Consider the following 13,245-nt stretch of genomic DNA (forward strand, 5'->3'; position numbering starts at 1 on the left):
ATCTGGAGCTGGATTCCCTAAGGCAGTCCTACGTTGAGTTCAACGCTGACTAGCAATCCCTGCAATGCCACTGGCGCCAAACTGTATCGGTCTCTGCCGTCCCTTTGGATTCATCGGCTGTGTGGAGAGGGGGAGCCTGCTACATGGGCAACAGCTTGCTCTCCATATTGAACTGCCCTGGCTGGCATATCTAGACAGTAAGGTTGCAACATTCATGGTTGACTCTGACCAACAGAGGCAGAGATAACGCTGCTAGATTCCAGGGACGTGACATCTGCTGCAGAGAAGCTGAGAAGCTTTCAGAAAAATACAAAATCAGCTATACTTCAATCAACCAGAAAACTTACTGAACAATTACATAAATGTAGGTGATTATATAAAAATACAAGCAAGCATAGGAAAGTTAAATGGGTCCTCCATTAGTCGAGGTCAGCCATGGATGTTGCGTCCTAGCTAACTACCTGATATGCAAGTCAGGGCAGTGCAATATGGAGAGTAAGCTCCCCATCTCCATGCAGCTGTATAACCCCAAAGGAACGGCAGAGACCGATACAGCTTGGCACCAGCGAAATCGCAGGAGATGCCAGTCAGCATTGAACTCAACGTAGGACTGTCTTGTGGAATCCAGCTCCTGAGTTTTCCTATGCATTTACTCCTAAAGTCTTCCCTATGAGTGGATATGTATGCAAGGCAGCAGAAGTTTGAGATTAGTTGAGCTGCCAATCATGGCTAAAGAGTCCTATTTGCCCGAAGCGACTAGTTTGCAGTAGGACTTAGACAAAATGGTAGAGTGGGCAAAAAAAGTGGCAGATGGAATACAGTGTTGGAAAATGTATGATCATGAATTTGGTAAAATAACAATGCTGCAGACTATTGTCTAAATGGGGAGAAGGTTCAAACATCAGAAGTGCAGTAGGACTTAGGAAACCTCATGGAAGACTCCCAGAAGGTTAATTTACAGGTTGAGTATGTAGTAAAGAAGGCAAAGACAATCAGGCACTTATTTCAAAGGGGAATAGAATATAAAATCAAGGAGATAATGCTGAGGTTTTATAAGACACAAGTCAGGCCGCACTTAGAGTACTGTCAACCGTTTTGGTTCCCAAATCTCAGGTAGGGTGTGTTGTCATTGGAGAAAATCCAGAGGAGGTTCACGAGGATGATTCAGGAATGAAGGGTTTATCATATAAGGAACATTTGGAAGCTTTGGGCCAGTACTCACTGGAATTTAGAAGAATGTGGGGAAATCTCATTGAAACCCACCAAATATTGAAAGGACTCTAGCTGAGGTGGATGTGGAAAGGATGTTTCCTATGGTGGGGGTATCCAGAACTAGAGGGCACAGCCTGAAAACTGAAGGTGACTTTTTAGAATAGAGGTAAGGAGCAATTTTTGTTAGGTAGCAAATCTGTGGAATGCTCTGCCACAGACTGCGGTGGAGACCAAGTCCATGGGTATATTTTAGTCGGAAGTTGATCGTATCCTGATCGGTCGCAGCATCAAAGGATTGACAGCATTTACAGATCGAGCATTTACAGACTCTGACCTGATTACAGGTCTAACAGCAAGTTCAGTTTTCTATTGCAACAACGCTATAACAGAATCAGTAAAGCTCCTGAAACTTAGGTGTCATCACTTTGGCATTCCATCTCCCTACTTCGAGGCTTTCTCTGTGGTTCTGTTCCAAATCCACATCCCTATTTACTAGTTATTGGCCCTCACTATTCTTTCCTGACAACACAGGTAAGAGGGGAAAGTTTAAGGAGGGTTTACAGGGCAAGATTTGCTTTACACAGAGAGTGGAGAGTACCTGGAATGTGCTGCCAGTGGTAGTAACAGAACTAGATACAATAGAAGCATTCAACAGACTTCCAGACAGTCACATAGATATGAAGGGAAAGGAGGGCTATGGACAATGTGCAGGCAGAGGAGATTTATTTAATGTGTCATGAAAATAGTGGGATGAAAGGTCTGTTCTTGTGCTGTGTTCCTGTGTTCTAAAACATAGAACATAGAATAATCTACATTCTAGGGAATAAAGTTATAACCTATTCAACCTGTCCCTATAACTCAGGTCCTCAAGTCCCAGCAACATCCTTATAAAATTTCTCTGCACATTTTCAATCTTTCTTGAAGGTAGGTGACCAAAACTGGACACAGTCCTTCAACTTCGGCCTCACCAACGTCTTATACAACTTCAACGTAACATCCCATCTTCTGTACTCAGTACTTTGATTTATAAAGGCCAATGTGCCAAAAGCACTCTTTACAATGGATACAATGGATCCCTTAGATCCATACAGCAAAGGGATCTGGGAATGAAGGACCATAATTCATTGAAAGTGGTGTCACAGGTAGATAGGGATGTAAAGAGCCTAGTGTTACCCACAGCCCTCTATTTTTCTGAGCTCAATGTACCTATCCAACAGTCCATTAAAAGAACCTATTGCATCCGTCTCCACCACCGTCTCCAGCAGACCATTCCACACACTCACCACACTCTGCATAAAAAACCCCCCGACATCTCCTCTGTATCTACTTCCAGGCACCCTAAAACTGTGCCCTCTCATGTTAGCCATTTCAGCTTTGGGAAAAAGCCTTTGACTATCCACACGATCAATGCGTCTCATCATTTTATACACCCCTGTCAGATCACCTCTCCTCCTCCGTCACTCCAAGGAGAAAAGGCCAAGTTCACTCAACCTGTTCTCATAAAGTATGTTCCCCAGTCCAGGCAACATCCTTGTAAATCTCCTCTGCAGCCTTTCTATGGTTTCTACATCCTTCCTGTAGTGAGGTGACCAGAACTGAGCACAATACTCCAAGTGGGGTCTGACCAGGGTCCTATATAGTTGTAATATTAACTCTCGGCTCTTGAACACAATCGCACGATTAATGAAGGCCAATACACCGTATGCCTTCTTAACCACACAGTCAACCTGTCTTATGGACTCGGACCCCAAGATCCCTTTGATCCTCCACACTGTCAAGAGTCTTACCATTAATACTGTACAGTACTCTGCCATCATATTTGAGCTATCAAAATGAACCACCTTACATTTATCTGGGTTGAATTTCATCTGCCACTTTCCAGCCCAGTTTGCATCCTATCAATGTCCCACTGTAACCTCTGACAGCCCTCCACACTATCAACAATACCCCTAACCTTTGTGTCATTAGCAAATTTACTAACCCATCTCTCCACTTCCTCATCCACGTAATCTACAAACACAACCAACAGTAGGGGTCCCAGAACAGATCCCTGAGGCACTCCACTGGTGACTGACCTCCATGCAGAATATGACCTGCCTACAACCACTCTTTACCTTCTGTTGGCAAGCTAGTTCTGGATTCACACAGCAATGTCCCCTTGGATCCCATACCTCCTTACTTTCTTAATAAGCTTGGCATGGGGTACCTTATCAAATGCCTTGCTGAAATCCATATACACTATATCTACTGTTCTACCTTCATCAACATGTTTAGTCACATCCTCAAAAAATTCAATCAGGCTCATAAGGCACGACCTGCCTTTGTCAAAGCCATGCTGACTATTCCTAATCATATTATGCCTCTCCAAACATTCATAAATTCTGCCTCTCAGGATCTTCTCCATCAGCTTACCAACCACTGAAGTGAGACTCACAATTCTGTAATTTACTGGGATTCCCTTTCTTGAATAAGGGAACAACATCTGCAACCCTCCAATCCTCCTGTCCCCATTGATGATGCAAAGATCATCGCCAGAGGCTCAGCAACTCTTCCCTTGCCTCCCACAGTAGTCTGCATTAAATGCCATTTGCCATTTTTCAGCCCATTATTGCAGCAGATTCATATCCTTTCACAAGCTTTGATAGTCTTCAGTTTGTTCATTAAACCCCCAGTCTTTTGTCATCCACAAATTTGCTGATCCACTTTGCCACATTATCATCCAGATTGTTGATATGGATGTAAACCAGCAATGGACACAGCATCAAACCGTGCGGCATGCCACTAGTCACAGGCCTCCAGTCAGAGTAATAACCATCTACTACCACTCTCTGGCTTCTCCCACAAAGCCAATGTCTAATCCAATTTACTATCTCATCTTGAATGCCGAGCGACTGAACCTTCTTCATTAACCTTCCATATGGGCCTTTGTCAAAGGCCTTGTTAAAATCCATGCAGACAACATCCACTACCTTGACTTCATCCACTTTCCTGGTAACTTCCTCAAAATACACTATAAAATTGGAAAGGCACAACTTACCACACACAAAGCAATGTTGACTAAAAGGCTAAAAGACCATAAAATATAAGAGCAAATATATTAGGCCATTAGGCCCATCAAGTATGCTCCACCATTTCATCATTGCTGATCCATTTTCCTCCTGGCCCTAATCTTCGGTCTTTTCCCCATATCCCTTCATGCATTGACTAATCTTGGATTTATCAACCTCTGTCTTAAAGGAATTGGCCACCACAGTTGCCTGTGGCAACGAATTCCACAGATTCATCTCGCTCAGGCTGAAGAAATTCCTCCTCATCTCCCTTCTAAATGGATGCCCCTCTATTCTGAGGTGTGCCCTCTAGTCTTAGACTCCCCCACCATAGGCTATATCCATTCCACATCCACTCTATCGTGCCTTTCAACATTTGATAGGTTTCAATGGGAGCCCCCTCATTCTTCTGAGTTCAGGTGAGCACAGGCCCAGAGCCATCAGTAAGCCTTTCGCTCAAGGAATCATTTTCATGAACCCCCCTTTAAACCCTCTCCAATGTCAGCACATCCTTTCTTAGATAATGGGCCCAAAAATACTCACAATACTCCAAACGAGGTCTCACCAGTGCATTATAAAGCCTCAATATTACATCCTTGCTTTTATATTCTAGTCATCTTGAAATGAATGCTAATATCGCATTTGCCTTCCTCAGTGCTGACTCATCCTGCAAACTTAACCTTTAAGAAATCTTGCATGAGGACTCCCAAGTCCCCTTGCCCCTTAGATTTTTAAAATTTTAGAAAGTTTTTATTTCTTCTACCATCGTGCGTGACCATATACCATTCTCCTAATCTGTCTAAGTTGTTCTGTGACCTCTCTGCTTCCTCAAAACTACCTATCCTTCCCCCTCCACCTATCTTTGTATCAGCAGCAAACTTGGTCGCAAAGCCATCAACTCTGTCATTCAAATCATTGATATATAATGTAAAACTAATTGGTCCTAACACTCCACTGTGGAACACTGCTAGTCCCCAGCAACCAACCAGAAAAGGCTCACTTTATTCCCTCTCTTTGTCTCCTGCCAATCAGCCAATGCTCTACCCATGCTGGTATCCTTTGTAATACCATGGCCTCATGTGTGCCACCTTGTCAAAGGCCTTCTGAAAATCCAAGTACACAACATCCACCGATTCTCCTTTGTCTGTCCTGCTTGCTATTTCTTCAAAGAATTCCAACAGATTTGTCAGGTAATATTTTCCTTTAATCCGTAATCAGTCTCTGTGAGTACCTTCCAATAACTTTCCCATTACAGGGAACAGGCTTACTGGTCTATAATCTCCTGACTTATTCTTAGTGCCTTCCTTAACCCATGGAACAACATTAGCTTTCCTCCAATCCTCCGGTACCTCACCCATGCCTAAGGATGATTTAAGTATCTCTGCTAGAGGCCCTGCGGTTACTGCACTTGTCAGGCTTTGGGAATTAATCTACCCTACATTGCCTCAAGACTGGAAACACCACCTCCTCGATAATCTGTTTAGGGTCCATGCTTTTTCATGGAATGCACATTAGTGTCAGAGGCTGTTTTTTTTCAAATGCGTATCAATAATAAGCATTTAATTCCTATGTTTTTCTATGAATAAATTCAAGGCATGGTTTGCTAAGGAAACTTCAGAGTTATATCTAATTAGCTGGAACGTAGAGGAGACATTTTCAACCTTTAAGTGACACTGTATGTAAACAGTAAAGCGTAGGAAGAGGTCCTTCAGACCATGGTGTAAATTATCCTCACTGTATCCGCCTTCACATGGGTCCTTAAGCTTCCATTTCCTACATATTCTAAACACCTCTTTGTCACACTTCCTGAGTAAACAGACATGCAAAAAATCCTTTAAGACCTCCCGCATCTCTTTCAACTTCATGCATAGATTACCACTGATTTTCCAGAGGACCAATTTTGTCCCTTGCTATTCTTTTGCTCTCAATATATTTTAGAAGCTCTTAGGATGCTTCTTCTTGACAGCAAGAAGAGCTGCTAGAGCAAACTGAAGCTTTCTTTTAGCCCTCCTGATTTCCTGCTTGACTGTTCACTTACACTTCTTATACTCCTCAAGTACCTCATTTGTTCCTACCTGCTTCTACCCGCTATGCAACTCCATCTTTTGTTTAACCAGGGCATAAATATCTCTCGAAATCTAAGGTTCCTAAACCTGTTATCTTTGCCTTTCAGTCTGAAGACTCAAATTTTATTCAAGGGAGCACATTTTCCAGTTTCCGGGCAGCGCTCATTGTCAGTATTCCGACAGGGAGTCCACCTTCCCTGGAACGTTGCAAGAGTTATCCCCCAAATGCCCCAGCAGTTTTTCTTATCACATGGACCCTCCCAATGTGACATCAGGGCATTTATGAGCATGAGCAGTTCGAATGCCACGGAACACACACTAATGTCAGAAAATGTTTTTTCAAATGTGAATCAATAATAAGTGAGACCAATTAACATTTAAATTAAACATCTATGAGCTCCTTCAGACATGCCCATGATATTTATTCCCATAATTGGTCACCTAAGTGGCACCGAGACATGAAGTCAACGAAAATCTACCCAGATGCAGCTGAGGTAATAGTTGTAATTTCTCTTAATGGGACCACTAATTACATCCACCAATCTCTTTAGCGCTTGTCAGTCTTGGGAGTATTCAATTCCTCTCTTTTCCTATGAATAAGTACACGGAATGATTTGCTAAAGAAGCTCCAGAGTTATATCTAATTAGCTGGAATGTAGTAGAGACACTTCCTAACTTTAAGTAGTAAATAAATAGTATTAACTGTATGTAAATAGTAAAGCACAGGAAGAGGCCCTTTGGCAGATGATGTGTGTATCAATCATAATGTAAATTAACCTCATCATATCTGCCTTCACATGGGCCCATAAGCTTCCACTCCTGCCTATTCATCTGCCTATCTAAAAGCCTCTTAAATGCCACTAGTTTGTTTGCTTCCACCGTTTCTCCTGGCAGCCTACTTCATAACCAACCACTCTCTCTATGTGAAAAACGTGCCTTGGATATTGGCATGGACTAGGTGGGCTGAAGGGCCTGTTTCTGTGCTGTACTTTTCTATGACTCTAAGGCTCTATCTCCTTTAACCTTCCTCATCTCATTTTAAAACTATATACTCTAGTATTCGATATTTCCATCCCAGGAAAAAGACTTTGCCTGTTATCTACAGTACATCTCTCATAATTTTTATATTGTTCTATCAAGTCCCCCTCAGAAAGAAACTCAAGTTTGTCCAACCTCTCCTTATAACTCATACACTCTTAGCAAGGCAGCATCCTGGAAAACTTTCCAAAGCCCCACATCCTTTGGATTCAATCCATCTAATTGACTGCAATTACGCCCTGTCCGCTGGCTAGCCTTTCTAACTGTCTCTCTACACACTGAATCTACCTTTACACCAGCTGCTCCATCCTCTGATCTATCGCCCTGGTTCCACCCCCCGCCAAACTAGTTTAAACCTTCCACAACAGCTCCAGCAAACCTGCCCGCAAGATTATTGGTCCCCCTTTTGTACCCATCCCTTTTGTACAGGGCATATCTTCCTCAGAAGATATCCCAATGATTCAGAAATATTAAACCCTGCCCTCTGCACCAATTCTTCAGCCATGCATTCAAATGCCAAATCATCCTATTCTTAATTCATTGGCATGTGGTAGGCAGCAATCCAAAGATTTATATCCTTGAGGTCCTGCTTTTCAACTTTCTATCTAACTCACTCCATTCTCTCTTTAGGACCTCATCTCTTTTCCTACCTATGTTGCTGGGTACCAATATGTACCGCAACTTCAGGCTGCTCACTGTTCCCCTTTAAAATGCTGTGGACCTGATCTGACATGTCACTTTTCATCTCACAATGGGAGCAGCAATGAGACAACACCCCTCCCATTGATGACTTCCTTTTACCAAGTCCACCTCCTTACCGAAACATCCACCCCACCCTCCGCTAACCATCTGCAACTGCCTGTAGATCTTAGCTCAAGGTGCACCTGTCCCTCTGTGGGGAAGAAAGAAAGGCTGGCTTGAAACAAAAGGAAAAAGTGTATTAGAAATGCAAATCAAAGACACATTTCCCTCCACAGATGCTGCTGTGTTCCTCCAATATTTATGTATGTTGCTTAGAAACACAAATTACCAGGATGTCACAGGAGTGTAATAGAAAGACAGTGAATTGATTTACTTAGCTGATTTACTTGGAAACCACTGTGTTACATCGAGGTCAGACCACATAAATATGAAATAAGTGAAGCATCAGCTTCTATTATGTTCTGCAGTGATATTAATTTAATTCTCTGGTAGCTCAGCTGTGACCTATAATTTATTTATGGTGTTATTATTTTTCATAAATACCTCACTGATTTTTTTTGTTATCAGCTCTAAATATTAATAAAATATGTGAACAGAGTATTGGATCTGAGTGAAGTTTGTAAAATGACTTGATTCACTTACGTACTCAACTTTGCAGTAGTACAGAGTTTTATTGGAGTCCAGATCTACAAATGAACATTGCAGGGAAGATTTACCAATTGTGTCATAGTCATTGTGAAGAGACACAGGCCCTTCTGTCCACAATGCTCATGGCAACCATCACGTACCTAGGATTTTTTTTTTAACTTAGAGATATATATACATATATACACACACACACACACACACACACAGTGTATATATATATATTTGCATTGCTGTAATTTACTGATATCTTATCTCTGCTTTCTAACTCGTCTGTGTTACGTGTGCCTTGAGCTGTGTGTGACTATTGGTACTATGTTTTGTACCTTGGCCACTGAATAACTCTTTTCATTTGCTATATTCATAGATATTCATGAATGGTTGAATGACAATTAAACTTGAATTGAATTGAACATGCCCCTTCCAGTCCAAAGAGCCCCCAGCACTCAATTACACCCATGTGACCAATTAACCTACTGACCCATACATCATTGGAATGGAATTCGAGCACCCCAGAGGAAACCCACGCAGTCATGATACACTCCGTACAGGCAGCAGTGAGACTGAACCCAATCTCTGATACCGTAATAGCGTTATGCTAGCCACTATGCCCCCAGTACTAATCCCATTTTAAGTACTTAGTCCATCTCTTTCATGCTTTCATAATTCTAGTGTTTGTCCAAATGAACCTTAAGTGTTATGAGAGTTTCTACCTCCACCATCTCCTTAGGCAGTATGCTCCAGATTTTAAACACCCTCTGGGGTGAAAAATACCTTGCTCAGATCATCTTGAAATTTCTTACCCCATCTTCTATGTCCTCTAACTTAGAAATTTACTGGAGTATTTGATGACATACCAAATCTTCTCAAATTCTAAGGAAGTATAACCACTGGCACATCTCTTTGTAATTGCATCAAGATGTTTGGCCCAGGAGAGATCAAGAGCAGGAGTTCCAACCTGCCATTCACAGACCTCTCGGTAGCGGCAGGCATCCATGACATTAAAATGGTTGGGACTCCCTGATCTGGAGAGATGTCGATACCCAGGAATATAAAGCTGCTCACCCTTTCCACCACTGATCCTTCAAGTAAGGACTGGTGTGTGTACTCTGACTTCCCTTTCCTGAAGTGCATAATCAATTCCTGGTCTTGGTGAAGATAATTGCAAAGATTGTTGCTCCAAATCCACTCAACCAGCCGATTTAATTCACTCTAATATGTCTCCTTATATTCTGCCACCAACAGTAGGGCCATTGCCGAATTTATAGATGGTGTATGGTTTGTACCTGGCCACACAGTCATGAGGGGGGAGGGAGAGAGAGGGAGAGAGGGAGAGAGGGAGAGAGGGGGAGAGGGGGAGAGGGGGAGAGGGGGAGAGAGGGAGAGAGGGGAGAGAGGGAGAGAGGAGAGAGAGGAGAGAGAGAGAGAGAGAGAGAGGAGAGAGAGAGAGAGAGAGAGAGGAGATGAGAGAGAGAGAGAGAGAGAGAGAGAGAGAGAGAGAGAGAGAGGGAGAGAGAGAGAGAGAGAGAGAGAGAGAGAGAGAGAGAGAGAGAGATGAGAGAGAGGAGACGAGAGAGAGAGAGAGAGAGAGAGAGAGAGAGAGAGAGAGAGGAGAGAGAGAGAGAGAGAGAGAGAGAGAGAGGAGAGAGAGAGAGAGAGAGAGAGAGAGAGATATGGGCAGTGGGCTAAGCACACATCCTTGAGATGTGCCGGTGTTGATTGTCAGTGAGAAGGATGTGTTATCCACACTGACTGTGGTCCACTGATGAGGAAGTCAAGAATCCATTTGAGGAGGGAGATGCAAACACCCAGGTTTAGTGCTTAGTGATTACCACTGAAGGGTTGTGATATTGAACACTGAGCTGTAATCAATAACAGCAACCTAATGTAGGTATTGTCTAGGTGGTCCAAGGCTGAGTGGAGAGCCATTGGCCTGCATCTACCGTAGACCTATTGTGGCAATAGGCAAATTGCAGTGGGTCCAGGTCCTTGCATAGGCAGGAGTTAATTCTAGCCTCTCAGATCACTTCATCACAGTAAATGGGAGATAGTCACAAAGGCAGCTCACCCCTACACTTCTTGGGCACTGGTATGATTGATTCAAAGCACCTTCCACTCTGTGTAAAAAACCTACCTTTGACATCCCTCCTATAATTTCTTCCAGTCACCTTAAAATTATGCATTGTTGTATTCACAATTTCCACTCTGGAAAATATTCTCTGGATGTCCACTCTATCTATACCTCTTATCACCTTGTACACCTCTGTCGATATAGATAGAGTGGATATAGAGAAGATGTTTCCTATAGTGGGTGAGTTTATGACTAGAGGACATAGCCACAGAATAGAGAGATGCCATTTAAAACAGAGATGAGGAGGAATTTCTTTAGCCAGAGGGTGGTGAATCAGTGGAATTCATTGCCATGGACAGCTGTGGAGGCCAAGTCATTGCGTATATTTAAAGTGGAGATGGAGGATGTCAAATGTTATAGGAAGAAGGCAGGAGAATGACAGATAGGAGGAAGATTGAATATCTGGCTGGATGTTGTCATAACAACAATTTCTTTTCAATATCAGCAAGACCAAGGGGCTGATTATTGACTTCAGGAGAAGAACAGAGGTCTATGAGTTGGTCCTCATTGGAAGATCAGTGGTACAGAGGGTCAGCAACATTAAATTTCTCATTGTTATTATTTTGGAGGACACTCCTGGGCCCAGCACATAAGTATAATTACCAGGAAAGCATGGCAGCTCCTCTATATCCCTAGGAGTTTGCGAAGATTCAGCATGACATCTAAAACTTTGACAAACTTCTATAGATGTGTAGTGGAGAGTATATTGACTGGCTACATCACAGCCTGGTATGGAAACATCAATTCCCTTGAATGGAAATTCCTACAACAAGCTGTGGATACAGCCCAGTCCATTGTGGGGAACAGGCCTTCCCTCCATTGAGCACATCTACATAAAAAGTTGTCGCAGGAAAGAAGCATCCATCATCAGGGTCCCCACCCCCCAAGTCATGCTCTCTCGCATGAAGAAGATTCAGGAGCCTTTGGATTCATAGCACCACGTTCAGGAAGTTATTACCCCTCAACCATCAGGCTCTTGAACCAAAGGGGATAACTTTACTCAGCTTCATTTGCCCCGTGTTGAAATGTTCCTACAACCTATGGACTCACTTTCAAGAACTTTTCATCTCCTGTTCTTGATATTTAATGCATATTTATTTACTATTATTATTCATATTTATTTACTATTATTATTTCTTTCTTTTTGGATTTGCATAGTTTTACATATTGGTTGAATACCCAAGTTTGGTGTGGTCTTTCATTGATTTAACTATGGTTATTACTCCATTATGGACTTATTGAGTGTGCCCACAAGCAAATGAATCTTTATGGTGACATACATGTACTTCGAAAATAAATTAACTTGAACTTTAAACATTGAGAGGGATAATAAATCAGCCATGATGGAATGGTGGAGCAGACACAAATGCTAAGCGGCCTAATTCTGATCCTTTGTCTTAGGGTCTTATCTAGTAATGTTAGTGGTTCCTGAACTGTATTAGTGCAATACACACTTAATGTGTATTGCACCATGTTATGTGCATTATCAATGCATGATATGTTAAAATATGCAAATAAGACACCCAAATCCTGAAAAATAAATGATATCTGCACAGTTTCTTAACAAATTAAATTCTCTCACTGTGTTGATCTGGCTTTGAGGAAAATTTATTTGAGGACAAAACCACTTGATTCCTTAAAACTTCATGCTGTTCAATAATCCATCCAAGTAGCTCATGCTGTAACATAGTAAAACATTAATTCTTACCGTTCTGAATTCCCCTTTGTACTGGTACTCGCACTGCATCATGTCGAAGAAGATGGGGATGGTGGACCTGCGTAACTCCACCTCTGGGATGAGTGTCATCTCCAGAATTGGCCCGACCAGCCCTGGAATGAAGCGGATCTTGTGCTGACCTGTGGAGATGGGAAAGGAAGGAATGAGGGTCAAAGGTCTGGCCCCAATCTCATGGCAATTTATTCCCTGAACTCAGGGAAATGTTTGAACTAAATATTTGAAGCAAAGAGGCAACCCAGTGCAGGTCTCTAAAATTGTAAAGGCATTCGATAGGATAGCTGTAGAGAAGATGGGCTGGCAGAGTACAGCTACATCTCTACCAAATGAGTTATAAGTGCTCCCTCCCTCCGTTAGAATGCAGGTTACCCTTGGACAAGGTGCCGAACCTGTTTAGCCCTCTGATCAGGGCAGGTAGTGGATGGTCATATGAGCAGCTGGTGCATATCACAAGTCCTGGTTATGCAACCACTGATGCCAAGCAGACAATCTCTGAAGAGTATTGATAATGGCTGGGGTCACCTCTCTTGTAAAGACACTGCCCAGAAGAAATCAATGGTAAACCACTTTTGTGGAAAAAATTGTCAAAAACAATCATGGCCATGGACAAACCATGATCACCCATGTCATATGACACGGCGCATAATGATGATGGTGATGATGATATAG

The 13,245-nt window shown here is 42.5% G+C and overlaps 1 protein-coding gene across 1 annotated transcript in view; it reads right to left on the reverse strand.

Moving 5' to 3' along the window:
- The window catches only part of LOC140726138 (dedicator of cytokinesis protein 2-like), a 1,234,790-nt gene that overhangs the window by 177,960 nt on the left and 1,043,585 nt on the right, over positions 1-13,245 (reverse strand). Inside the window, exon 33 of the mRNA XM_073042110.1 lies at positions 12,550-12,698. Coding sequence (XP_072898211.1) covers positions 12,550-12,698 — 149 coding nt within the window. The remainder of the gene's footprint in view (positions 1-12,549; positions 12,699-13,245) is intronic.

Source organism: Hemitrygon akajei, chromosome 4, assembly GCF_048418815.1.
Source record: "Hemitrygon akajei chromosome 4, sHemAka1.3, whole genome shotgun sequence".
Lineage (NCBI taxonomy): Eukaryota > Metazoa > Chordata > Chondrichthyes > Myliobatiformes > Dasyatidae > Hemitrygon > Hemitrygon akajei.